Below are 21,742 nucleotides of genomic sequence, written 5' to 3' on the forward strand. Positions count from 1 at the left end.
TGCTGCACTGGGGCCTCTTTGCAATGGTGCCAGTGAAGCGAAGAATTTGGGAGTCTTAGGGCCTGGAGGCACCACACAATGCAGAGCCCTGCTAGGCTGAAGCACCTGCTCGGAGGCTCACTAAGCAGCTATGGGGATGATAAACCCTGGAGGGAGCAGTGGTTGCCCCCCTGGGGGAAGGATGCCTTCTGCCTCTGACTCAGGGGATTTGGCTCGAAGTCTGCTGAGCTCTTGCCGAGTATTGGCCTCACAGGAAACGTTTTACTGGGTGCTTGCGCTTCATTTCAGCACTTACAGACTGGGTTAAAGCTGCTGCTCACTGGTGCGAGAGCTGTGGTGCTGGATTTATGGTGACAGCCCAGTGGATCCTGTGATGCAGGGGAGCTCCTGGGTGGGCATTAATGGGGAAGGGGCCCTGAGAGGCACAGGGAAATTGGTCTGTACCAAACCACACTGCTCAGGGGTCCTAACAGCCACATGTAGGGGCAGGGAAACAGCAGCTGGGAGGCCCAGTGACCTGCACCAGCATCTGCTAAACTCAAGCCATTTGTGACCCCCATGCGAGTCTCAATAGGAACCAGAGATACTGCTTGTATTACATTTATTTGGGGGATGGGGATCTTTGAAATAAAAGCTAAAGAAAGAGCTGTGGCCCCAGAGACAGTTTGTTCAATGTTTATGGGAAGCCTGTGTCTAAGCAGAATTCTTCCTATTGTCCTCCTGGCTTTTGCTGGAGCTGCTCTCGGGCTCTCTGGAGGGCTAGATAATACAGATGATATGATTTATTATGTCAGCACATACTTAGAGAGTCCTTAATCTGCAGATTATTGTCATAATCGTTTGTAATGGTTTTTCTGAGCTATTGCAGACGATCACATTAAGGCAAGTTTGTTTCCTAATCTACGTGATAGATTTTATGCTTCACGTGGTATAGTTTATATCAACAGTAAATAAGCAACGAGAAAATCTCCTGACATAATCAGTAGAGTCCTGCTGAGTTCAAAGCAGTCTCTTCTAATCTCAGATTCTTTTCTTTTTTTAAACCAAACTGTACCTCTTTCTCATCTGTTTGTTTGACTCTTCATTTCTTTGCTTGCTTTTAGGGCCATATAGCAATTGTCCATGCCAGGTGAATAGAGGGTTCCTTTTTAAATTCTGAAAAACACCTTTGCAGCCAAGTGAGCTGTCTTGAAGTGTATTTGCTTTTTATGGTGGGAGTCCTGACATTCTCATAAAAATAGCTTTAGATGTGCTGTCCCAACTAGAACCTACAATGCGTTGTAATGTTGTGTCATGCCGTGTGATGCACCTGCTGGTGGTGACTGCGGCACAGACCAGAACAAGCTCTAGCTGGCCGAGCATGATGTCCTGCCACCTCCTGGGCCCCAAAAACCTTGCCAGCCACAGGAAGGAGCTGGAGGGATGGCACCATGAGAGGGCTGGGGCCCGGTGCCCTGGGGAGCACATAAGTAGCTCTGAGGGGTCTGTTCCAGCCTGTGAAGATGAGCTAACGTGTTTCATTCTCCGTGAGCTTGGTGTGTGCTACTGTGCTACCCCTGGCACGTTTGTTTGAATGAGTTGTGGGGGGTCATAAAGTGTGAAACATGTAAGAACACGGTGAGTCAAACTGTGTTTGTCTTGTGTGAACAAATGGCTCTCTCAGTCCTAATCAAGTTAAGTCTGAACCAAGAATCTTCCCTTCACCTACATCAGAATCCCGTGCCTTCATTTAAGTGGAAAAGCATGCACAGTGAGGGCCACATGATATTTAAATGAGAATAGCAGAAAAAATAATCACAACAATTACAGGCTGCTATGTTTCAAAGGTTATTAGGAGAGGGCAATGTAGAAGCAGAAGAGCTTGAGGCTCAGAATCAGTACCTCCATCTCCCCAGCTAGCTGCACTTCATGAGTCTTAAACTGATAATCTGCCAGAAAGTAATGGATCAGGAAGTATCAAGGAAGAATATTGCATTTATGCATGGCAAAAATGGGTCTAAGGAGGTAAACTGGGACTACTTGCTACCGTACAGAGAAGGTGCAATTGTTCATGAATTAGCAGGCACTGGATGTATGTAAAGAAATTTTAGATAATCCTTTTTATTAAAATGTTGGAATATACTTTAGACAATACAAAATACTTTTAAGAGTGCTGAGAGGCACTGGAAAGAGCCCCCTTCCTTTATGGCCTGTGTTCGGAAAATTAATGTTTATCTTGCTGCTTTATTCATTTCAGTCTTCATTTTAAGGGCTTCTCCTCTGACATGTTTGATGAAAATACAATGTAGTTCCTGTGTGACAGTAGCTCCCGTGTATTTGTTTTGCTTGTAACAAAAGAAGAGCTTGTTGTTACTAATTCCAAAACCTCTAATTTTTCTTCCTATTTTTTTCAAAGCCACAACTGCTATTTGCAACAATCCATTATGTCATATGGTGTTTGAAGAAATCCATGTGACTTTACTCACAGTTGCTGAAGATGTGTGCTATCTTTCATCATAGCACTCTTGTAAAACAGGATACAGGAGTATTGTAAACAGGGTAGAAATTAAAGAATAATTTGAAGTAACTTGGTTAAAAACTATAATAAGCATTGAGAGTAGACTGTGACTAGACCCTATTCAGCTGGAATTCACATGATTATGGTCTACACTACAAGAAACGGGAGTTAATCCAGCATACTTTTGCCACCTGGGGTTGAGATGATTTACTCATCTGCTGTACACCTGTCAAAATCAATGTAATAAAATCAAACTAAATAAGAAAGATTTTTTTTTCCCTCTGATATCAGTATCATCCCTTCACTTTGATTCATACTGACAAATGAAAGACCCAATTTTCTTAAAGTCATGCAGGCAAAAAGTACCTGATGTACAATCTCATCTTTTTCTTGTATGTGCATTTGCCACTTCAATGCATGTAACGTGAGGGCCTGGAAGCAGCCCATTGCTTGAGCACCGATGTGATACGACTGTTTACCTGTTTATAAAATCAGAGCCAAAATATACTTTGTCTATAGCTCTTCAGATATGCAAGATCAGCATCCTGCAGGAATTAATTACTTTCTTTAGACATTGTAGGCTTTTATAAAAGTGCGAAAAGTCTTCCTGTGCCTAAAACTAATAGTTTATAATGTTTGTGTCCCACAGGATGGGTTGACTCCCCTCCACTGTGGAGCAAGAAGTGGCCATGAACAAGTTGTAGAAATGCTGCTGGATCGTGGTGCCCCTATTCTTTCCAAAACCAAGGTAACTGATACTGTTCTCTTCTCTGCTAAGATAATCCTTGTACTTTTTTCAAAAAATGTAATTCTGCATGTTTTTGATATTTAAGGACTTGACAATAACTTTCCTCTTTCATAACTATTTAAAGTAACTGTGTGGGAGGTCTCCAAAGTGGATGCCGTATGTAGTGCTTGTCTGCATATTTAAAATATGTTAAATCAAGATACACAAGAAAAGGCTTCTCTGCCAACCAAAAAGGCATGTATGGTAACACTATGGCTCAGAATTTCAGTAGCTAGAAAATCTCTGTACCCTGAATAAACACATGATGATTACAATATATCTTCAGCTTGCACCAAATTACCCTAGAGGTAGAGTAGAGATAAGAGATAAAAATAGAGTAACGTCTCTTTGCAGGAGACAGCTCGTATTTCCTTAGGAGTTAGACTGATTACCAGTTTCTCCACTTTGTATCTCTCTGCACTTTATCGCACAAACTTTTAGATGGGAAATTGCAAATCACCTGCGCTAGGGTGTGCAGATTGCCTCAAAGCCAAGGGCTGGCATTAAAGCACATTCTTCCCAGAACTCTTCTGGTGGTGGTCTGTGCTGCACAGTTATTGCTGACTTTAAATCTCAGGGCAGCAGCCTTGTTGGTAGCACAACGCAATCCGTGACTTTCCCATCCAGGTCTGAGAGCTGGGTTGTGCGGTTTGTTGAGGTTCTTTCCCAAGATACATTCTACCACATTTTTCCTCTCAGGCTGTAAGCAATGTATATTTCAACAACATGTCTTGTTTCCTTCTGTTTTTTTTTTTTTTTTTTTTTTTTTTCTATTCTCTCATCTTGTCCTGTTCTGTCTCAGTGCCCTTCTATATTCTGCTCTTCTCCTCCCTCTTCTTTCTTTCTTTTTTTTCCCCTCACTGGAATATATTTAGCATGTGTTTGGGGAGGTTGACACCAGCTTTTCTCTGCTCAGTGAGTCACTAGCAAGTGCTGTCATGGGTAATCTGACAGACAGGACCCACCCATCCTCCGCATGTGGAGTTTCCTTGGGCTCCCAGAGCCCTGACTTGCAACCTCCACAAGCAGAGGGAGACAGCAAGGGGCTGTCCAGGAGCACTCTGGGCCACGTCTCCATGCCACTACCATGCTCAGAGCCTACAGCTCATACTCGAGGCAGTCAGGCTCTTCCACGCTCTCCAGTAGATCAATTAATTACTTAAAGGAGAAAACGGAAAGCCCATTGCTTTAGTTTTCACCTTCTTAAATAAGACCCTCTCCTAAGAACTATGTTTCTTCACCATGCAGATTTTGTGCTGACAGGTGTTATTCTGAAGCTTAACCTGCCGTTCAGGGCCTGTGGGTTTTGAATTTGTTCCTCATCCTGGGGAGTTTCACGCAGCTTGGCCCAGAGTTCACTAGCCAAAATTAGACAGATGAGAACATAGGATGATGGGTTGGAAATAGCATAAGGCTGGAAAGTGCACTTTGGCTCTTGACCTGCAGAAGCTTGTGTGAACATCTACAGCAAAATGGGAGCTCCTCTTTGGAGAAGGGAAAAATATGTATTAAAAAGTGAACAGAAGGAAGTGCGGAACTTCCCGAGTTTGATATGTTAATTCTGCTGTTTTCAGAAGGTATGCTAAGAAGTAGAGGTACCTCTAAATGACATTAATGGAGCCATTCATTTGGCACTAAGCTGTGGTACAGTTCTGTGGAAAAATACATGGCTCCATTCTCTTCAAATGAAGTCATATATTATTGGCAATAGGACATACCCTTGAAAGAATTTTAACTTTTCAAAGTTTTCTGCTGTTATATGAAACTATTTAAAAAGAATAACCAGAAAGCAGTTTGATAGCTATTTCCTGTTAAAGATTATTTAGGGTAACAGTGGCCCTTTTCCGCACTCGAATAACCTTAGATTTATTTTCAGGCGTGTCAGTGACCTAATAGGTTATCTAAATTTTCTAAGAACAGGAACTTGAATTGTAGTCATGAATATGCCAATGATTTGCTATGGGAGCTATGACATCTCTTGTATCAATTTCTGTCTTTTTTTATTACTGTTTTTGTCAGCTTATTTGTCTCTTTTTATTTTACTTCAGAGTTAACGTCTTTCCTTGATTAATATCCATAGACACAGCTATCAAATAAGCTGTGTAACTGATGATTTTGTCTTTTCCAAGTCAGGCATTTGATGCTCTTCTTAATCTCATGGTCATTTTTATTTAAGGTATTATATGGCCCTCAATCTCTTCGAATCCTTTTAAACTTCACCTTTTAATATTTTCTTGGCAATCTGCACAAAACCAGTAATAAACTAATTATATAGTAGCTCCATCTCATAATACCAAATCACTTCTCACAAACATGGGTGGATTGTCTCATGACATGGATATGGTAGAGGAGAATGTTGTACATAATATTTTTATTTTATTACAGGGAAGTCAAAGACATGCAAATTTTACCTGGTTGTTTAAGATTTCAGTGTATCTTTATCTGCAACAGAATTAAGAGCAAGCCTGTTTTGGAACAGAATGATGTATAAACTTTCGTGATATTTTGCTGTCACCTAAAAATCATTATCAGTTCATAAACTGTTACCAGGAGGGCTTGGTGACTGTGGGAAATGAATGGTTTATTTTAATTCCGCTATTTAACTAGAAGATAGGGAAAATATTTAAAATGCAATGCTTGTATCAAGCTTCCACATATATATAATTACTGTAGTAGCCTTTGGGAATGGGAGAGAGGTTTACCCAGGCCAACATAAATCACAAGTGAGATGCTCATGAGATAATTGTACTTGAAAGATAAAGCTGCGTCCAAGAATCTCTGCTATTCAGCACTGAATGTAAACTGCTTTCAAATTATGACAGTATTAGCCTGTTTGTTTTTATCATCCTTCTTCTATTTCACTTTTTAAAATTATTTCACTCTTTGTATTTCCACCTTATTTTTGAGTGTTTGTTATGCTTTTATCCTGGTGTGGGGGAGAGGAAAGAAATCAACTGTTTCAGGTAGCCCAAGATCTCAGCTGGTTTTACGATGCCAGTTTGCCTTTTCTAACTGTGGTCACATGAGGGCACTGCATCTGAGAGCAAGAGTTTTTGTTTCTTCATGATGGCAAATAGTGTACTGTCAGTCATTTATAGTTTATATATTATTATGTGTTACCGGAGTAGCTCCTGAATTTGAATTTAATTTTGGCATTGGAAGGACTAAGTAAAAAAGAACACAAATGACAAACAGTGTGTTGAGGTTTATCTAAGTAAGGTACCTCTGGTAACAAGAACTCTGATTCAGGCAATAGTTTTTAATCTTTGGTCACAAAACAGAATCAGTCCTTTGAAGTTCTCGTAATTATTTCTCTTTGTGTTTGACTCGTTCTTACTCTGCAAAAATAATATATGCAGCAGCTTGTTCATTAACTGCTGTAAGGAGTGCAAGCAACAAGTCTTGGTAGAGATTTAGAAACATGAATCTTTCAGGTATTTCCCTGGCAAAATAGAGCTTTACCACTGCTTTCTGGTAGGTCGCAACATGGTTGTCTCATTCAGATACTACTTTTGTCCAGTTGCATATTAAGGTTTTGCTTTTGTAAAAATGTTAGCAGGGAAGAATGGTCTCCACACGTGTGTAATGTGATGTAAGGCATGTAATGTGTACAACCCAAATTCAGGAAAGCACTACTGGAGGGAGTAGGGAAGGTTATAGTGATTGCTGAGTGATGCTCTGGCCTGCTTTCTCGTGCCTGGCACATGCAGGCTCTATTACTGTGGTGAGTTTAATGCAGCTTTTAAAAACAGCAGATTTCCTGGTTAGGGTATTAAAAGTCACAAAGTGCTGTTCTTCACATAACTCATTTAACTCTGCCAACTTATCTGAGATATGCTAGCTGAAATAAGCTATGCTTAGAACATTGCTGTTATGGCTGTTTTTTAAGGTAGAGCTGTCTATAAACTCTGACAACTCCATTATTCCATGTGGCTTTTGCCAGAGTAAGAACTTCCATTGTTACACTGAACACATTTAGTTCATTTTGGGTGCTCTATGGGCTTGTAAAATGCTTTTCATATAAGACATGCTGTAAGGTGAGAGTTTAATTTCTCTGAGCATCCTGTAACCCATCAGTGTTGGGTCTTTTTGTTTGCAGAATGGTTTGTCTCCGCTGCACATGGCAACGCAAGGAGATCATCTAAACTGTGTTCAGCTCCTGATCCAGCACAACGTGCCTGTAGATGACGTCACTAATGACTATCTGACTGCGCTGCATGTTGCTGCCCACTGTGGCCACTACAAAGTAGCCAAGGTTCTCTTGGACAAGAAAGCTAATCCTAATGCCAAAGCACTGGTGAGTACACAGTGGGTTGCTATTTGCAGCTTAACATTCTTCCAAAGTTGCCGTGAGACTGATTTGAGAGTTTTCTGCCTGCTGATGGTATGTCATGTTACTGCAGCTCAGGAGATGATACTCGAAGTTCAAAGCTTTGGTAAGGTGTTTCGTGAAATCTGAGCAGACCCTTGCTTCCAAATGATCAATGGATTTATGTATTTCTAGTATATCTAGAGCACATTTGCCTCCTGGTAGCTTGTTATGATACTGGATAGATGAAGCAGCTGCAGATTAACTGCTGTAGTTACTAGTACAGAGAGAATTCTTACTTTTAAATGTTTGTAAATAAAAAATAATTACCTTAAACCTTAAAATTAAGAGAATTTTTATTAGCTCTCAAAGATGTGAAATGGTAAAAAGTAAGAAGGAGTTGCATAAGGATTATCTGTGGTATATTGTAATTATATCAATGGAGCCACATACCCTTTTACTTCAAAACCAACTTCAGCAATAAAACCTGTTAGTGTAATGAAACTACATACAAACTGAATTCATTTTGTTCTAAATTTTACTTGCAATCCACTGTCTTCAAAATGTCGAGTTTATTTGATGGGTCTTCAGTAGCTGTTCCAAACAGTCTGAAATGAACTGGGGTGATGAATTTCACAGCTACTAACTCATTCAGTACCTGCAATGTTACTTGAGCTTCTGAAACTGTTAAAAGCTGGGTGGGATTGATTCTGTTTTGAAAATAGCAAAGGCTCCAAAGATTACTTCTCATAATCCCTTTGTTTTCTGTGTCAGATTAGGTGTCTTTGGTCAAGGTATTACAGGTTTTATGCTGTATAACTAGCAAGTGAGGAGGCTTGTGGGCCTGTAATATTTGTTCTGGCCTTGTGTTATAATCAAAGAGTTAACAGTTTTAGCTTCTTCAGAGTTAACAGCGGTGGCCTATGATTGGTCTTGTAAACTAGCCATAAATTTCCATTTCCTCTAAATCATTTAGGGTGTCTTGTTATTCTGTCTGATCCCCACTCAGGATGATTAAGCAGAAGGTAGCCTGAGTGCAGTACCTGGAATTTGGGCTCATCCTTCCCTGAAACACATCTGAGCTTACCCTGGATGTTGTCCACCGTTAAGGAGCAGAGTTGAGAGCTGCTCACACTTAACTGGAACAGACAATTGCACTGACCTGATGTTACAAAAGCATATGATATTATTTATCATCTGTCAAGTATCAAAGCTATTTTTGGTCAGATCTGAGCCATTTTCAGAATTACTTTGTGAAGGCTTTTTTGATGAGTGTATAGAGTGGCATCAGCATTCAGTGAGTGGTGTTGTGCTACCAGTCTTGGATGCTGTGGACAGCTTATTTTCTTGTGTTGCTTGTTTTTGGTGTATCATCTCATGCTAAATAAGATGGTAGTTGAAAATGTTCACACGGCTGCACATGCAATATTTTTTAATAGAGAAGACAAAATAGTAAAGTAGCAAGTAATGAAAGAAAAAATAGTAGTAAGATTAGTTTAGAAAAGGATCCAAATGTCAGAGCTTGTAAATGTAGAGTGCTCTTTTTCACCACCAGTTCTGAAAAGTCCAAAAAAAAGGTAAACACTTAATAAATTTAAGCTAAAATGAAATTTTTGATAGCTTTAGGTGAGAAGACATTTTTTAGAAATATTTTTTAATATGAGTGGACAACATATTTCATAATAAAAAGTGATTGTATAAGACATCTTTTTCTTCTTTAGAAGTTTTTTTCTGTTCTACACAAACAGTTTGAAGCCAAAACAAATCTGGGAGGTGTTTTGTTATCACAAAGAAATGTTTTGTATGAATTCCATAACCAATTCTACTTTTAATGGCATATGCAGTATCAAAAAATATGTTCTTTCTCATTTACAGAATGGTTTTACACCTCTGCACATTGCCTGCAAGAAGAACAGAATAAAAGTAATGGAACTTCTTCTGAAGCATGGTGCATCAATTCAAGCTGTGACTGAGGTAACAAGTGATCCTTTCACATTTTTCTTAGGTTTTCTTATATTGATTAATATTTGAATATTTCTGAAAGAGCACGTGCCATTCAAGTGAACAATGATTTTCACCTAGATATCCACAAATAATAAAACTGAATAAAGTCAGTTGCACTAATGGATTACAACACCCAAACAATTAATATACTTTGGGAATACGGTGGTGATAACAAGTGAAACGTAAGAGGCAAAATTTTCTGCATGCTCATTTCTGCTTATTTCTGTCTGTAATTAAATGCGCAGAAAATGAAATTCACCCTGTTAAGGAGATGAAGGTGAAGACACTGCTTCATTTCTTCACGTGCTTCAAGTTCTAATTCTAAAGGTGATTTAATTCACAGACCTTGTTTGGCTTTCCACACAGAAATGATACTCAGTCACCATCACAGATCGTCACAAATCTGTTAGACAGCAATCAATATGCTGTTATTTCAGTTAGCATGAGATGGTCAATAACCCAGTTATTGACACAATTCAGAGATGACCTAGGAACCTGTGGCAAAATTTGGGTTCTTTTTATATGTATGTTCAGCTAAGTTAGGAGCAAAGGTCACATAGATGAATGTATGACCACTGTGGAAGAAGGCAAATTAGAAAATGATTAACAAGGTACAAATGGAAGCAGCTCATCTCCCCAAAATGGAGTTTCATTTGATCCATGGGGTTTTGTTCTAATTATTCAGTAGCAAATCACACAGTTCATTTCCTGGCTTTTCTGAGAGAACTGAGCTTTGCTACAGCTCACATAGCTGCAGAAGAGTTTTTTTTAAAGCCACAGGGCTTGTAGCTGCAGTTTGCAGAAGTCATGTTAGCAGGTGAGTGAAAGGCACAAAGGGAACCTTAACAGAAGAGGAGTTAGGTCTGTCCTCTGTATTAATCAGTCCCCCTGGATGTAGAAAAGCTATCTGTTCAATTTTATCCCTTTTAAATACAAAGAATTACTGAAGAATGCCAGCAACACATAACTACATTTTTGTGTGAATAAACCAGGTTAACTATCTGATCAGTACGCTCTGAATTACTTTTCCAAGCAAACTTTCCAAAAGCAAGAGGTCTTCCTTTATTTCCTGCTGCTACCTCACTGCATGATCTCATACCACATTTGACTGAATTTGTTGAGATTCATCACGGTACTTTACTGCAGGGCCCTGCCTGTCTTCCTGCCTCTTTTCACTGGCTGGCTGTACTGCAACAACCTTTCGAGGCAGAATTCAGAGCTGTGGTACTTAGCATCCGTACCTTGCCAAATATGTTGCAAAGAGACATTGATATATAAGCTGTGTGCTAAAGACAATGCTTTTTAATTTCTTCTATGGCAAATTCTGTTTTCCAGGTAGATTCCGTACTTCCGTTCATACATTCATTTTCAGCTGCAGGCTCGAAACACTGCAGTATGAGTTAGTGTTTGTGGTCAAATATGACACGTGTTCTATTTTCTACAGTCTTATTTTAAAAGTATTTACTAAATTAGTGAAAGAGGATAAAGAAACAACATACTCGACCAGTTATTCTGCCTTTCTGCTCATGTTTGCTGTTCTGCATGAGAAAAGAACAAAAGCCTGTTTTCCTCATGTCTACCCTTCTGGGACTTGTCTCCATTAATGGGGAAGTTGCCTAATCAGGGTATTTCCAGAAGCCCACTGAGTTTTCTTCTTCTCCTGGTAGAAAACTCCCTTTTGCAGCCTCTGGCTGACTTGCTGCAGCTGAGCGGGAGCATCTGTGAAGAGGCTTTAGGGTAATTCTGTTTGGAGAAATATTAACTATTGATTGGATTTCTGAGGCAAAATCCTTGAGGTCATTCCCTGCTAAATGACTGCTCCTTTCTTCTCTCCTTCTCCCTATTCCTCTGTCTCTCCAGTTGGCCCTTTTTACCCTGTAGAAGGGCACTGGTACGGATTTACAGTGGTGATGGTGCTGCAAGGTGCTAAAGGAAATAGGGAATTCTCTTCTGTGCATGTTGTTTTTGCCTCTCTGGCTGGATGCCATGGTTTTTAATGCAATTTCTCATGAAGAAACAGTAGGGGTGGAGCTCACCACTGAGATCAATAGGCTTTTTTGTTCACCCAAAAGCAACTGGATTTGGTAGGGACAACAGACACTGAATCTTTTTTGCATTAGCTGTACGTTACAGGAAGTCTTTCCTTTGTACTGAATTCCTATACAGTTCTTTCTGTTTGCTTATGAATCATACTTATAGGTATTTCAAAATCTGCCCTTTAACGATGCGCTTATGTTTTAAGGTCAAGATCTTCTCTGAAGAGTAAGTGCTTGGGCTTATCGATTTCAGAGTAACTTGTTTTTTCCCCACATCAATCTTGTAAAAGAGTGCGGAAATAAATATTTATGTCTGATGTTGGTTTGGTTTTCAGTCGGGCCTAACTCCGATCCATGTTGCTGCCTTCATGGGACATGTAAATATTGTATCGCAGCTAATGCATCATGGAGCATCACCCAACACTACCAACGTGGTGAGTAACAGGTTGCTTTTCAGCGTGGCAGAACTGCAAATGCATTAGAGTATCTGTGAGCAGTGCGGTTGCGAAGTGCCGAAGTCTGGTGTTGGCTGTCCACCTCCTTTGCATTGTGACTCCTGCTGGAGTTATGGGAGAAGGCAGCCTCTGGCTTTGGCCTGGGAGGTGCTTGACAGGTTGAGGACACCTCACAAGAGTCTGACCTTAAGCAGTCTCTATTTTCATTATTTTCTGAAGTAAAGAATGAGAATGTGCTGTAGCTTACCTAGTGTGATTTCTGAGATGTCTATTTGACTGTTGAGCACTGTTCTCCCAGGACCCCGGGGGCTTACCATTTAAGGGAAGTTCTGCTGTTAGCAACAGATTGCAGCAGATTGTCAGGACATATTGCCTGTGTCCATACAGCCATACAAGTGTGCCTTTCTACTGGATGTGCACTGTGTGCCCAAGGGCTCCCAGGGCATGTGTAAGAACTGAATTCATTGTTAAATGGTACTTGAAAGTTGAGAAATGGGAGGAAAGTCAAAGCTTGTTAATTGTTCTTAGCACTTTGACCTCAAAAAACTTTTTGGTGCACTTAGAGAGCCCTTTGTTAAAGTCTTCATCTGCTAACTGTATAAATTAAATAAATTTGCGATGCCATTTTTTTTAAACTAGGTATTTGTACCTAAAGACACACTGATGTCCAAAAACCTAGAAAGCTTTTTCCTTTGTGAATTAATTCTGGTTTCCTTGGATTTTCCTTTCACTAAGTTATTGAAACTTTAATGTAATTAGTATTGATTTTTTCCCCATGATCTTTCATTTCAGTGCTTCTCAGATAACAAATGATCCTAGGGACATAGGGCATAGCTGGAGAAAATCCAGGAAAAATGTTTCTAAACATACAAAATTTGAAAAAAAAAAAAAAAAAGAAAAAAAAAAAAGAAAAAGCTGGACCAAATTAGGCTGTATTTAAATGGTCATAAGTTTTAGCACTGTTAATAATGTGGTAGTAAGTAAAAAAATTGCACTCTCTTTAAAGTTAAAGGCCTACGCGTACAGGCACTGTTGTTTTTGAGAAAGTGAAATTGCTTTGTAGCATACAGCTCAGAGGTCAACTATTGATTTTATCCCCCATCTTGCTCAGAGGAAAACTTGTATAAAATATTCTAGTGGTGATTATTCTGAATTGGATCTCCAGTATATTAGCGTTCATGAAATATGTTGCATTTGTTTTTCCTGTATTTTTTTCTCTGCTGATATTTTGATTTTGCTGCTGTTTTCTAGAGAGGAGAAACAGCGCTGCACATGGCTGCCAGAGCTGGCCAAACAGAGGTTGTTCGATACCTAGTACAGAATGGAGCTCAGGTGGAGGCTAAAGCTAAGGTAAGGCAATGATCCAGGTATACTAACCCCAGGTTATTTATATTTTTCAAAGCAGGGAATTGCATTCATCTGACATGTTGTTTGGGAAGAGAAAGACACGTGAAGCCAAGGGCCTCAGCATAATGTTCACTGATGTTTTATCATGTACTTTGTTACTGTAGGCATGAGTGAGCTTGAATGTAAGAAGGAAGTCAGATGTCAGATTGATACCATCTCCTTTTTCACCAACTTTTAATATAGAATATTCTGTCTTGGAGATTTGTTTTTGGGGTAGGAGGCAGGACAAAGTGGAAGAAATGCCTCAGATCTGTTTTCATTTTTGTAAAACTGTAAACCCTATTCTGCTGGTGTCTGCTGTCATGTCCCTGAAGCATCAGCCTGTATGCATTCAGAAATGGTTATGCTTCTAAAGAACACTTCTTAAAGAGCCCACCAGAGAGGCGGCAGCTCAGAAACTCCTTAGAAAACAGGTATGGGAGCTTTGGGGAGAGGATACAAAGGAAGAGCTGGAGGGGACTGTCTTAGGTAAGCTGGAAATGCAGTGATATCAAAGGAGAAGAGCAAGTTACCTGTAAGAATTGCTCAGTAGCAAATGAAGATTAAGGAGAGCAAGTTGAGTAGTGGGTGGATGAACATGGTAAGCTGTTTCAGTTGAAAGATCACTGCTGAGGATGGATGGGAAATGTATTAATTTAAATTATTTCTCTGCATCTCAAAGAGTGGAATAAAAAGGAGGATATTTTGACAGTTCGAGATAGGAAGGAAAGAATTTGGAAGACACTGGAAGAGCGAATTGTTATTGCAAAGTGTCTCAAACAGTGATGGGCATATTCAAGAGAAAAGCAAAATTGCCTGTGTCAATACAACCAGTAACTTGACCTAGCTGTAAGATGGGTTGGTCTGTGTATGGGAAAAGCAGGCCTTTAAAGAAGGTGTGGGCACAAAGGCAAGTAAAATTTGGAAGGCACAGAAAGGGAATGTTGTATAGGGCTGGAAAAAAGGAGCAGAAACAACAGAAACAATTGCAGATGAGGAGGGTAATGGAGGAAGAAAAGGAAAGGGTCAGGAGCCAGTGAAGAATGAAAGAAAATTATAGATATTTTAGAAATTATAGAGTTCCAGGAAACACAAAGGGAAAGGTGATTAGGACTGCCCTATATTGTGTCCATTTTTAGGTCAAACCAGGAAAACTTATTTTTTTCAAATAGTAGTAAAGTGCATACAATTTCCAATAAATCTGTTGGCTCTGTGAAATTCTGTGTGAATTGGCTCACAAATAAAGTTGCTAGTTAGAACATTTACTTATGAGGAACTCTTGACTAAATATTAATAGCAGACGTATTTCGTATCAGGAAGCAGTCTGACAGCAGCAGTGAATCATGGGGTCTGTACATCTACAAAGAAAGTGACCAGACTCGAAGGTGACCAGCTCGTACTCAGAACCACTGTCATGCAAATAGTCTCTAAATAATTTCACACAATGAATTAGTCTGTGCAAACTGCCATTGCCTGTGATCAATTTTTTTGCCAAAAATAACAACTAAATACAAGTAATAGATTATACACCAATGCTAACAGTGGTGAGGAATTTGTGGGAAACAGGTGTAAACTGGAAATGTTCACCAGCTGTAGGAGAATTTCCCCGAGTGAAGCAACATTCACATCCTGACACTCTCTTGATCTAAATCCCAAGGATGTAAAACCAGTGTTTTGTAGGGTGGACATGAGCAGAAGTTTCCCTGTCAAAGAGCACTCTGGAACCTGTCTGTGGCAGGACATGGGGTTGCACTGCATAAAAAGTAGGGGAAAAAATGGGTAGAGAAAGCTGTTTGAATATATTTATGAGGAAAGGGAAAATGATAAAGTCATGGATTTCATTGGCCATGCTGCTGTGATAGTGTGCTTACTCCAAAGATTGTACAACTAGAAGAAGGAGGACAAAAATACAGAACCAAATGATGAATAAGGAATAAATGATCAATTAGACACTCCAAATACACTCACAAACTACAGCAGTATTTTAACTGGAAAAAAAAAAAAGCAGACTCCAGCAGTACAACCTCTACACATAGAACCATTAGGGTTACTGTGTTTGGAATAAGTGGTCAGAAAGACAGGGAAATTAAGCATCACGGTTTTTTTGTTTGTTTGTTTTCTTCCTAGTCTTTTTTTTAAAATAGTCAAATTTAGTAATAAATCACAATCTTTAAAATTGTGTAGAGATTAACTTTTCCAATTTACCTCCAATTACTGCTACTGTAAAGTTATCTGTAAAATATCAGCGATAAAACAAAACCCACAAAATATAGTACTTAATACAAGTTAATAGGTAGTAACATGCTAAGCACCTCAGCTCATTCCAGACAACTAATAGGGTTGTTAAATGTTGTTGGGATCATAAAAGAGATCAAGATGTAAGGAATGGAGCTATATATTCTCTGCATTTTGAGGAATTTCAATATTAAACTCAATGTGCCTCAGTGGCAAAGTAAAGCGAGGCAAGTCCAGATCAAGAAAGTTGATCAGTTTATTTACTGTTAAGGATTATGCATCTGTCTGGAATATTTTGTGATGCATCAACAAAGCATAAATGTGTCTTTATTTTATGACAAAGAGAAAGCCAGGGTTTAATACTCATGAGGTACAACCTCAAGTAGAATCAATGTTCATCTTCAATTTCAAAAAGCAATGAATCTGAGCATTTTCTGTCAAAGTATGGGCTCAGTTTTCTTATGTAGAATTGTGCATTTTCCTTTATCTTTAGGATGACCAAACACCACTGCATATTTCTGCTCGACTGGGAAAAGCAGATATAGTGCAGCAGCTGCTACAGCAAGGAGCATCTCCAAATGCGGCTACAACGTCTGGCTATACGCCCCTGCATCTTTCTGCTCGAGAAGGGCATGAAGATGTAGCTTCTGTTCTTTTGGATCACGGTGCATCTTTGGCTATCATTACCAAGGTAAGGGAATTGCAAAGTGATAGCTTCAGCAGTAAAATGCATTTGTAAGAAGTGCTTCTTTTGAGTTAAATATGGCTAGCATCATAAACATACACAGTGATATACGTGAGCTGCATGTTGTTGAAAGAGTACAAAGCTTCACACTCTTACCTCAGAGTCTGATGTATAACACATCCTAGTGGTCAGCCATGCATTTGCTTGGAATGAAAGGAATGCAGGGCAGAAATTCCTGGTAGCAGTTGATAAGCTGTTGCTCAGCATTGTCCTTGGGTCTTTGGTGGTGTGAAGAAAGGAACTGGCTCTTCCCTTTTTACAGTCATTTTAATGCAGATAGGGCTTTTCCTTGAAAAAGAGAGCCTCCAGACCTGCCAGGGCAGTTGGGAAGCTGCAGACTTGTTGCCTGGACTTGGGACTGTTTAAGATGGATAGAAGTAATGTCCTTGTAGGTCAGAGGCAAACTTTGAATGCCTCTGATGTCTAGGCACTTTGGGAAAAGAGTGCTAGAGGCTATTATGTAACTGATTTCTCTTACAGAAAGGATTTACTCCTCTACATGTGGCTGCAAAATACGGGAAAATTGAGGTAGCGAACCTCTTGCTTCAGAAGAATGCATCTCCTGATGCTTCTGGAAAGGTAAGACAGAAGTCACTGCCTCAGCACAGAGGTCACTTTCACAGCAAACATTTGTGCACACGTAATGTTCTAGTAATATCCTTCTACCATTGCATGCACTAATATCCACATCCTGGGTTTCACTGGAATAGCCTTCTTTTAATATTCCAGTCCCTGTTGGGTCTGTCAGGAGTCTGCAATCTCTTTAACAAAAGTGACTTTTATTATCATTAATTGACAACAAAATTGTTATGCTCTCTCTGTATCCATCCAGGGGAACGGAGACAAGCCATTCCCCTACCTTCCTGCACAGACTATTTATAGTCCTTATCAGAGTATTCAAGCAGCTGGCTCTGCTCCCCCAGGTCCTGTGACAGGGAGCAAAGCCCGGTAGGACCTCGAGCTTTTTAAAACGGCCTAGCTCAGATTTTTACAGATCCAAGGGACGGTTTACTTTATCCACTGCAGAAAAAGAAAACATTGCCAAGGTTTTGACCTCAGGGTCAAAATTCCTTACTTACTCTGTCCTGGGGGCAGCACAGATGTGTGTTTCTCTGTTCATCTTCCCTGGGAAAAGTGAAAAGGGCTTTCACAGCTCAGTAAAGAGTTTTAAATCCTTGTTTTGTTTTTTGATTCAAAATTTAACAAAGACTTCTGATACATGAATGAATAACAAATGTATTTTTTCACCAATCTACTCTAATTTTCCAAACTCCTAATTTTTCCCTGAAGATCTGTAACAGCACTTGTTTGTTCTGCATGTGTTTTTAGAGCGGTTTAACACCACTGCATGTAGCTGCACACTACGATAATCAAAAAGTGGCACTCCTGCTGTTGGACCAGGGAGCTTCACCTCACGCATCTGCCAAGGTACAAGTACCGGCCACTCTGGGGATCAATACCTAGGCCTTTTGCCACTTATTTCCTATCTACCTCTGCTCTTTGTAGAATGTGTGTGCTTGCAATTACAGGGAACCCAGTTACTGTATTAATATTTCACAACCAAATCTCTGTAAGTTGCTAGAATGATTCTGCAAGTGAATAAAATAGTTGTTTTACAAAAAAAAAAGAAAGGCAAGCATAGGTATAGAAAAAATCTGAAATACTTAATTTCATTCAAGTTCAGTCTCAGTGAGTACTGAGTCTTGCTTTCACTTGTCCGATCTCCTTAATACCTCAAAGCCATCTTAACATCTGTTCAGGGCTTGGTGCTCATGTATTGTGCCAGAGGAAGTGTGAAAAGTTTCTCAGTATAACATACAGTATTATTAATGTGCTTCATGGTTTTTACACCTCAGTGTAAGTGGACTGTTGAGAAAATAAAACTAGTCATAGCTCTGCTTGGTTTGTAGTATACTGTAGGCAAGACAACACAGTGTAAGATTTCATGGGATGTGAAAGAATTTGTACTTAAGTGCATAACAATTTGATCAATAGACAAATTTAGAGAAGCTTAAAGTCTTTATTTTCTGTGGATCCCAGTTTTAAATACTGGCCAATAATCAATTGTTGGACAGCAGTGATAAATAAAAAAGGGTGGAAAGCTGTGTAGGTTCAGGTGGGGTGCACTGTAAATACCCCATCTGAAACAACCCAGATACATTCCTAAAATCACCATCAAGAAACACTGTGGAAAGGGAGAGCTAGCGGAGCAGCTAGTTTTGTACACAGATGGCTCTCCTTGATTGCATTCCTCTCACACAAGACTGAGTACAGCCATAACAGAGGAGCCCTTCTGCATGGCTAAAGAGGACAGTCTGTCATACGTGGTAGGTCCCCAAGCTTATGGTGCAAAAGAGAGGAATGTTAAACAAACATGGATAGCCAGCAGCAACAGCACAGTCTAAAATCAATAATGCCAATGGTGGCAGTCTGCCAGAGCAGTGTCCCAGGAGGTGAACTGGAGTGATCTCTGGTCTTTTACTGTTGCAACACAGCACTCTTAAATGTCACTGTGGAGAAGGAAGGACCTTCTGAAAGGGACGAGGAGACATTGACCTGGTTTTCATGGAAAGAAACTGCCAGAGGAAGCTATACATCATGTAGGGGCAGGGATTGCAGCTCCCACTGCCAGGGGCTTGGGAAGCCCAAACCAAGGTGGAAACCCTATAGACTACAGTATAATATTACACAAACCCATGTGTCAGGTCACGTTAGCTTCCCTGTCTGTTAGGGAAGAAAAAAAAAATAGTTTCGACACTGCCACTTTGTGTCTTCAGTGCGAGTTGTAAGCTTCCTAAAAGAAAGCATTTGTTACTATTCTGCAGCAAGTGAGCCACAGCAACACACTGAGCAGAGCATCGGTACTAAATAAAATTAATGGCAGCATGTTTGTTGCTGTAGGCACTTACAGTGCAGTCATCTGAAAGAAGATGTTGGTTTACAGCAGATGATTTCCTATTCCTTCTGTAAGTGTGGTCTAATAAAAAAATGTGTTACATCAAAGTTCTCATCATTAGCTCCACAATTAGTTTCATCAGCATTTGTTTTCTCTGTGATGCTCCTCTGTTTAATGCTCATCTTAGGAGTGGCTTGTTAGGCCTTGAAGAAGAATTAGTGAAAGGGGATGAGAAGTGGCCAAGTACAAGTACAGCACTGTGATACAAACAGTTATTCAGATGAACCATTCATTCTTACAGACTAAAACTAGGCTTGTGCCCAATTTAATTGGGCATTCATTCCCTTTGCAATGTTTCCCTTCCTTCCCCCCCATCACCACAAACCTCAGTCTTTTTCTCTGTCTTTCCATCTTTAAACTTTTTCCCTTTTACCTCTTTACCATGGCAGCCAGATTAACCCAATACTCTTCCTCCAAACATCTCTGTTCCTTTCTGCGTTTATTTGTAGTGACAGAGCACAGCCCTTATTAAGAGAAGATACAGTCTGAGACTGAGCCAAATTTTAGTTTTTGTTTTTCATCTCTTTTTGCCTTTTCTTGGCAACCCGCTGTTTTTCATTCCACTGAAAGCAAAATACGATCTTTTCTGAAGAAAAGGCTTGAAACTGCATTTGTTATCTTAGAAAATACACATGAGCTCCATTTAAATTATACAGGGTTTAGCATATATGCAGGATTTAACACAACTAACAAGTGCTCATGTGGTAATGGCTGTTCTACACATCAGTCTTGTGCAGGAAGTCTGAGAGAGGGGATTGGTTTTCCTGATGTGTTTTATCTTCAAAGTGAACTTTAAGTGATTGTGTGCTTCCCTCATTAGCCATAGCACTGCACTGTATTTCCCGGGTGTCATTTTGGCAGCGGTGCAGCCTGCTTTGCTAAGGTGCCGAACACTCTGACTCCACTTACTTGGTGCATATTGTACTTTGAACAAAGAGCATGAGCTGTGTCATGCTGACTGCCCTGAAATATCTTAGTATCTAAGGCCTAAACCAAATCTGAAATGAATTTTGAAGGTTTCAGAGACTTTTCCATATGGAGTTAGTGCTGTGCAGCTCTCACTTCTAGATTACTACTAATGCAATCCTGCACTCATTGGTGTACCCCTGTCTATTTATTCTTTGCTCCTACCTGCATCACCCTGCATCTGTTATGTCCAGCTCTGGTGCCCTGTGAGGTACAGGGAGGACACAAGACAGGTAAATGCTTTGTACATTTAGATAGATTTTATTGGACCGTGTAATCTGAAATGCTCATGGTAATTATGATACTGTATGAAATGGTTTATGCAGCTAAAGTCTTGCGCCCTCCCACCCCTTCTTCCTTAGTCACATGCATACATGTTCATGTTTACTGTTTGCCTCAAAATGAGGGCTAATACATACCTGAAAGATAGACAGTTCTTGATTAAACAGGTGTTGGAATTTGTATCCAAAAGCCTGTCATGCTTTGGTTAGTGTTTTGATATGTGCATTCTAATTGTTTATATATATTCTTCTATTTTCTGTCAAATCCATTCTTCTTCAAAATTAGAAAATTTTATCATGCAGTTTCTGTTCGTGGTAATGGACTTGCTGAGTTCATGTATTGGAAGGAAAAAAAGGAATGCAAGACTTAAGTGATACGTTTTAATTTTCCCTTGATATGAACCAAGAGTCTCAGTAAGGTCAGAGTACATGCTGCAAGGAAGGCTATATTTCATATACGTAATGCTTTCATTCATACTGGGAGATAGGAAAACAAAAAACAAAATGGCAACAAAAAAAACCAGCTGTTCTGAGTTATGTACATGCATCCTGCTCTTCTCTTTGTTGAAGATTGAATCACATTGTTTAATGAGTAGCTTGCAATGAAGTGCTTTCTGTTGACAGAATGGCTATACGCCACTACACATAGCTGCCAAGAAAAACCAGATGGACATAGCAACTACACTGTTGGAATATGGTGCTGATGCCAATGCTGTAACCAGACAGGGTATTGCCCCTGTACATCTGGCCTCTCAGGACGGCCACGTGGACATGGTGTCATTACTTCTTTCTAGAAATGCTAATGTAAATCTCAGCAACAAGGTAAGTGTTTCCCCTGCTTAGTGCTAAGGCAATAAACATAGCAACATGACATTTGAATGAACATCATAATTTCTTCTAGCAAAGAGAGCAGTTTGCACAAACCCAATGTCACATTGAATGAACTGTATTTTGTAGTACCTAAGTTTCGATGATGGCTAGTGCCACGTGCTGCAGAGGAGTTTATAAATCCATCTCCTTTCCTTCCATATCATGCTAGTCTGCCAACAGAGAAAATGTCTTCACCCTAATGGTTAGTGGGGTTG

General features: G+C 39.8%; 1 protein-coding gene across 29 annotated transcripts in view; it reads left to right on the forward strand.

Moving 5' to 3' along the window:
- The window catches only part of ANK3 (ankyrin 3), a 296,280-nt gene that overhangs the window by 177,974 nt on the left and 96,564 nt on the right, over positions 1-21,742 (forward strand). For 26 of the 29 annotated variants that reach the window (XM_068688711.1, XM_068688729.1, XM_068688723.1 and 23 more), the window contains exons 9-17: positions 3,147-3,245; positions 7,384-7,581; positions 9,469-9,567; positions 11,969-12,067; positions 13,340-13,438; positions 16,203-16,400; positions 16,935-17,033; positions 17,784-17,882; positions 21,282-21,479. In XM_068688711.1, coding sequence (XP_068544812.1) covers positions 3,147-3,245; positions 7,384-7,581; positions 9,469-9,567; positions 11,969-12,067; positions 13,340-13,438; positions 16,203-16,400; positions 16,935-17,033; positions 17,784-17,882; positions 21,282-21,479 — 1,188 coding nt within the window. The remainder of the gene's footprint in view (positions 1-3,146; positions 3,246-7,383; positions 7,582-9,468; positions 9,568-11,968; positions 12,068-13,339; positions 13,439-16,202; positions 16,401-16,934; positions 17,034-17,783; positions 17,883-21,281; positions 21,480-21,742) is intronic. The other 3 variants (XM_068688720.1, XM_068688717.1, XM_068688721.1) reach the window with 1 other exon arrangement.

Source organism: Anas acuta, chromosome 7 (genome assembly GCF_963932015.1).
Source record: "Anas acuta chromosome 7, bAnaAcu1.1, whole genome shotgun sequence".
Taxonomy (NCBI): Eukaryota; Metazoa; Chordata; class Aves; order Anseriformes; family Anatidae; genus Anas; species Anas acuta.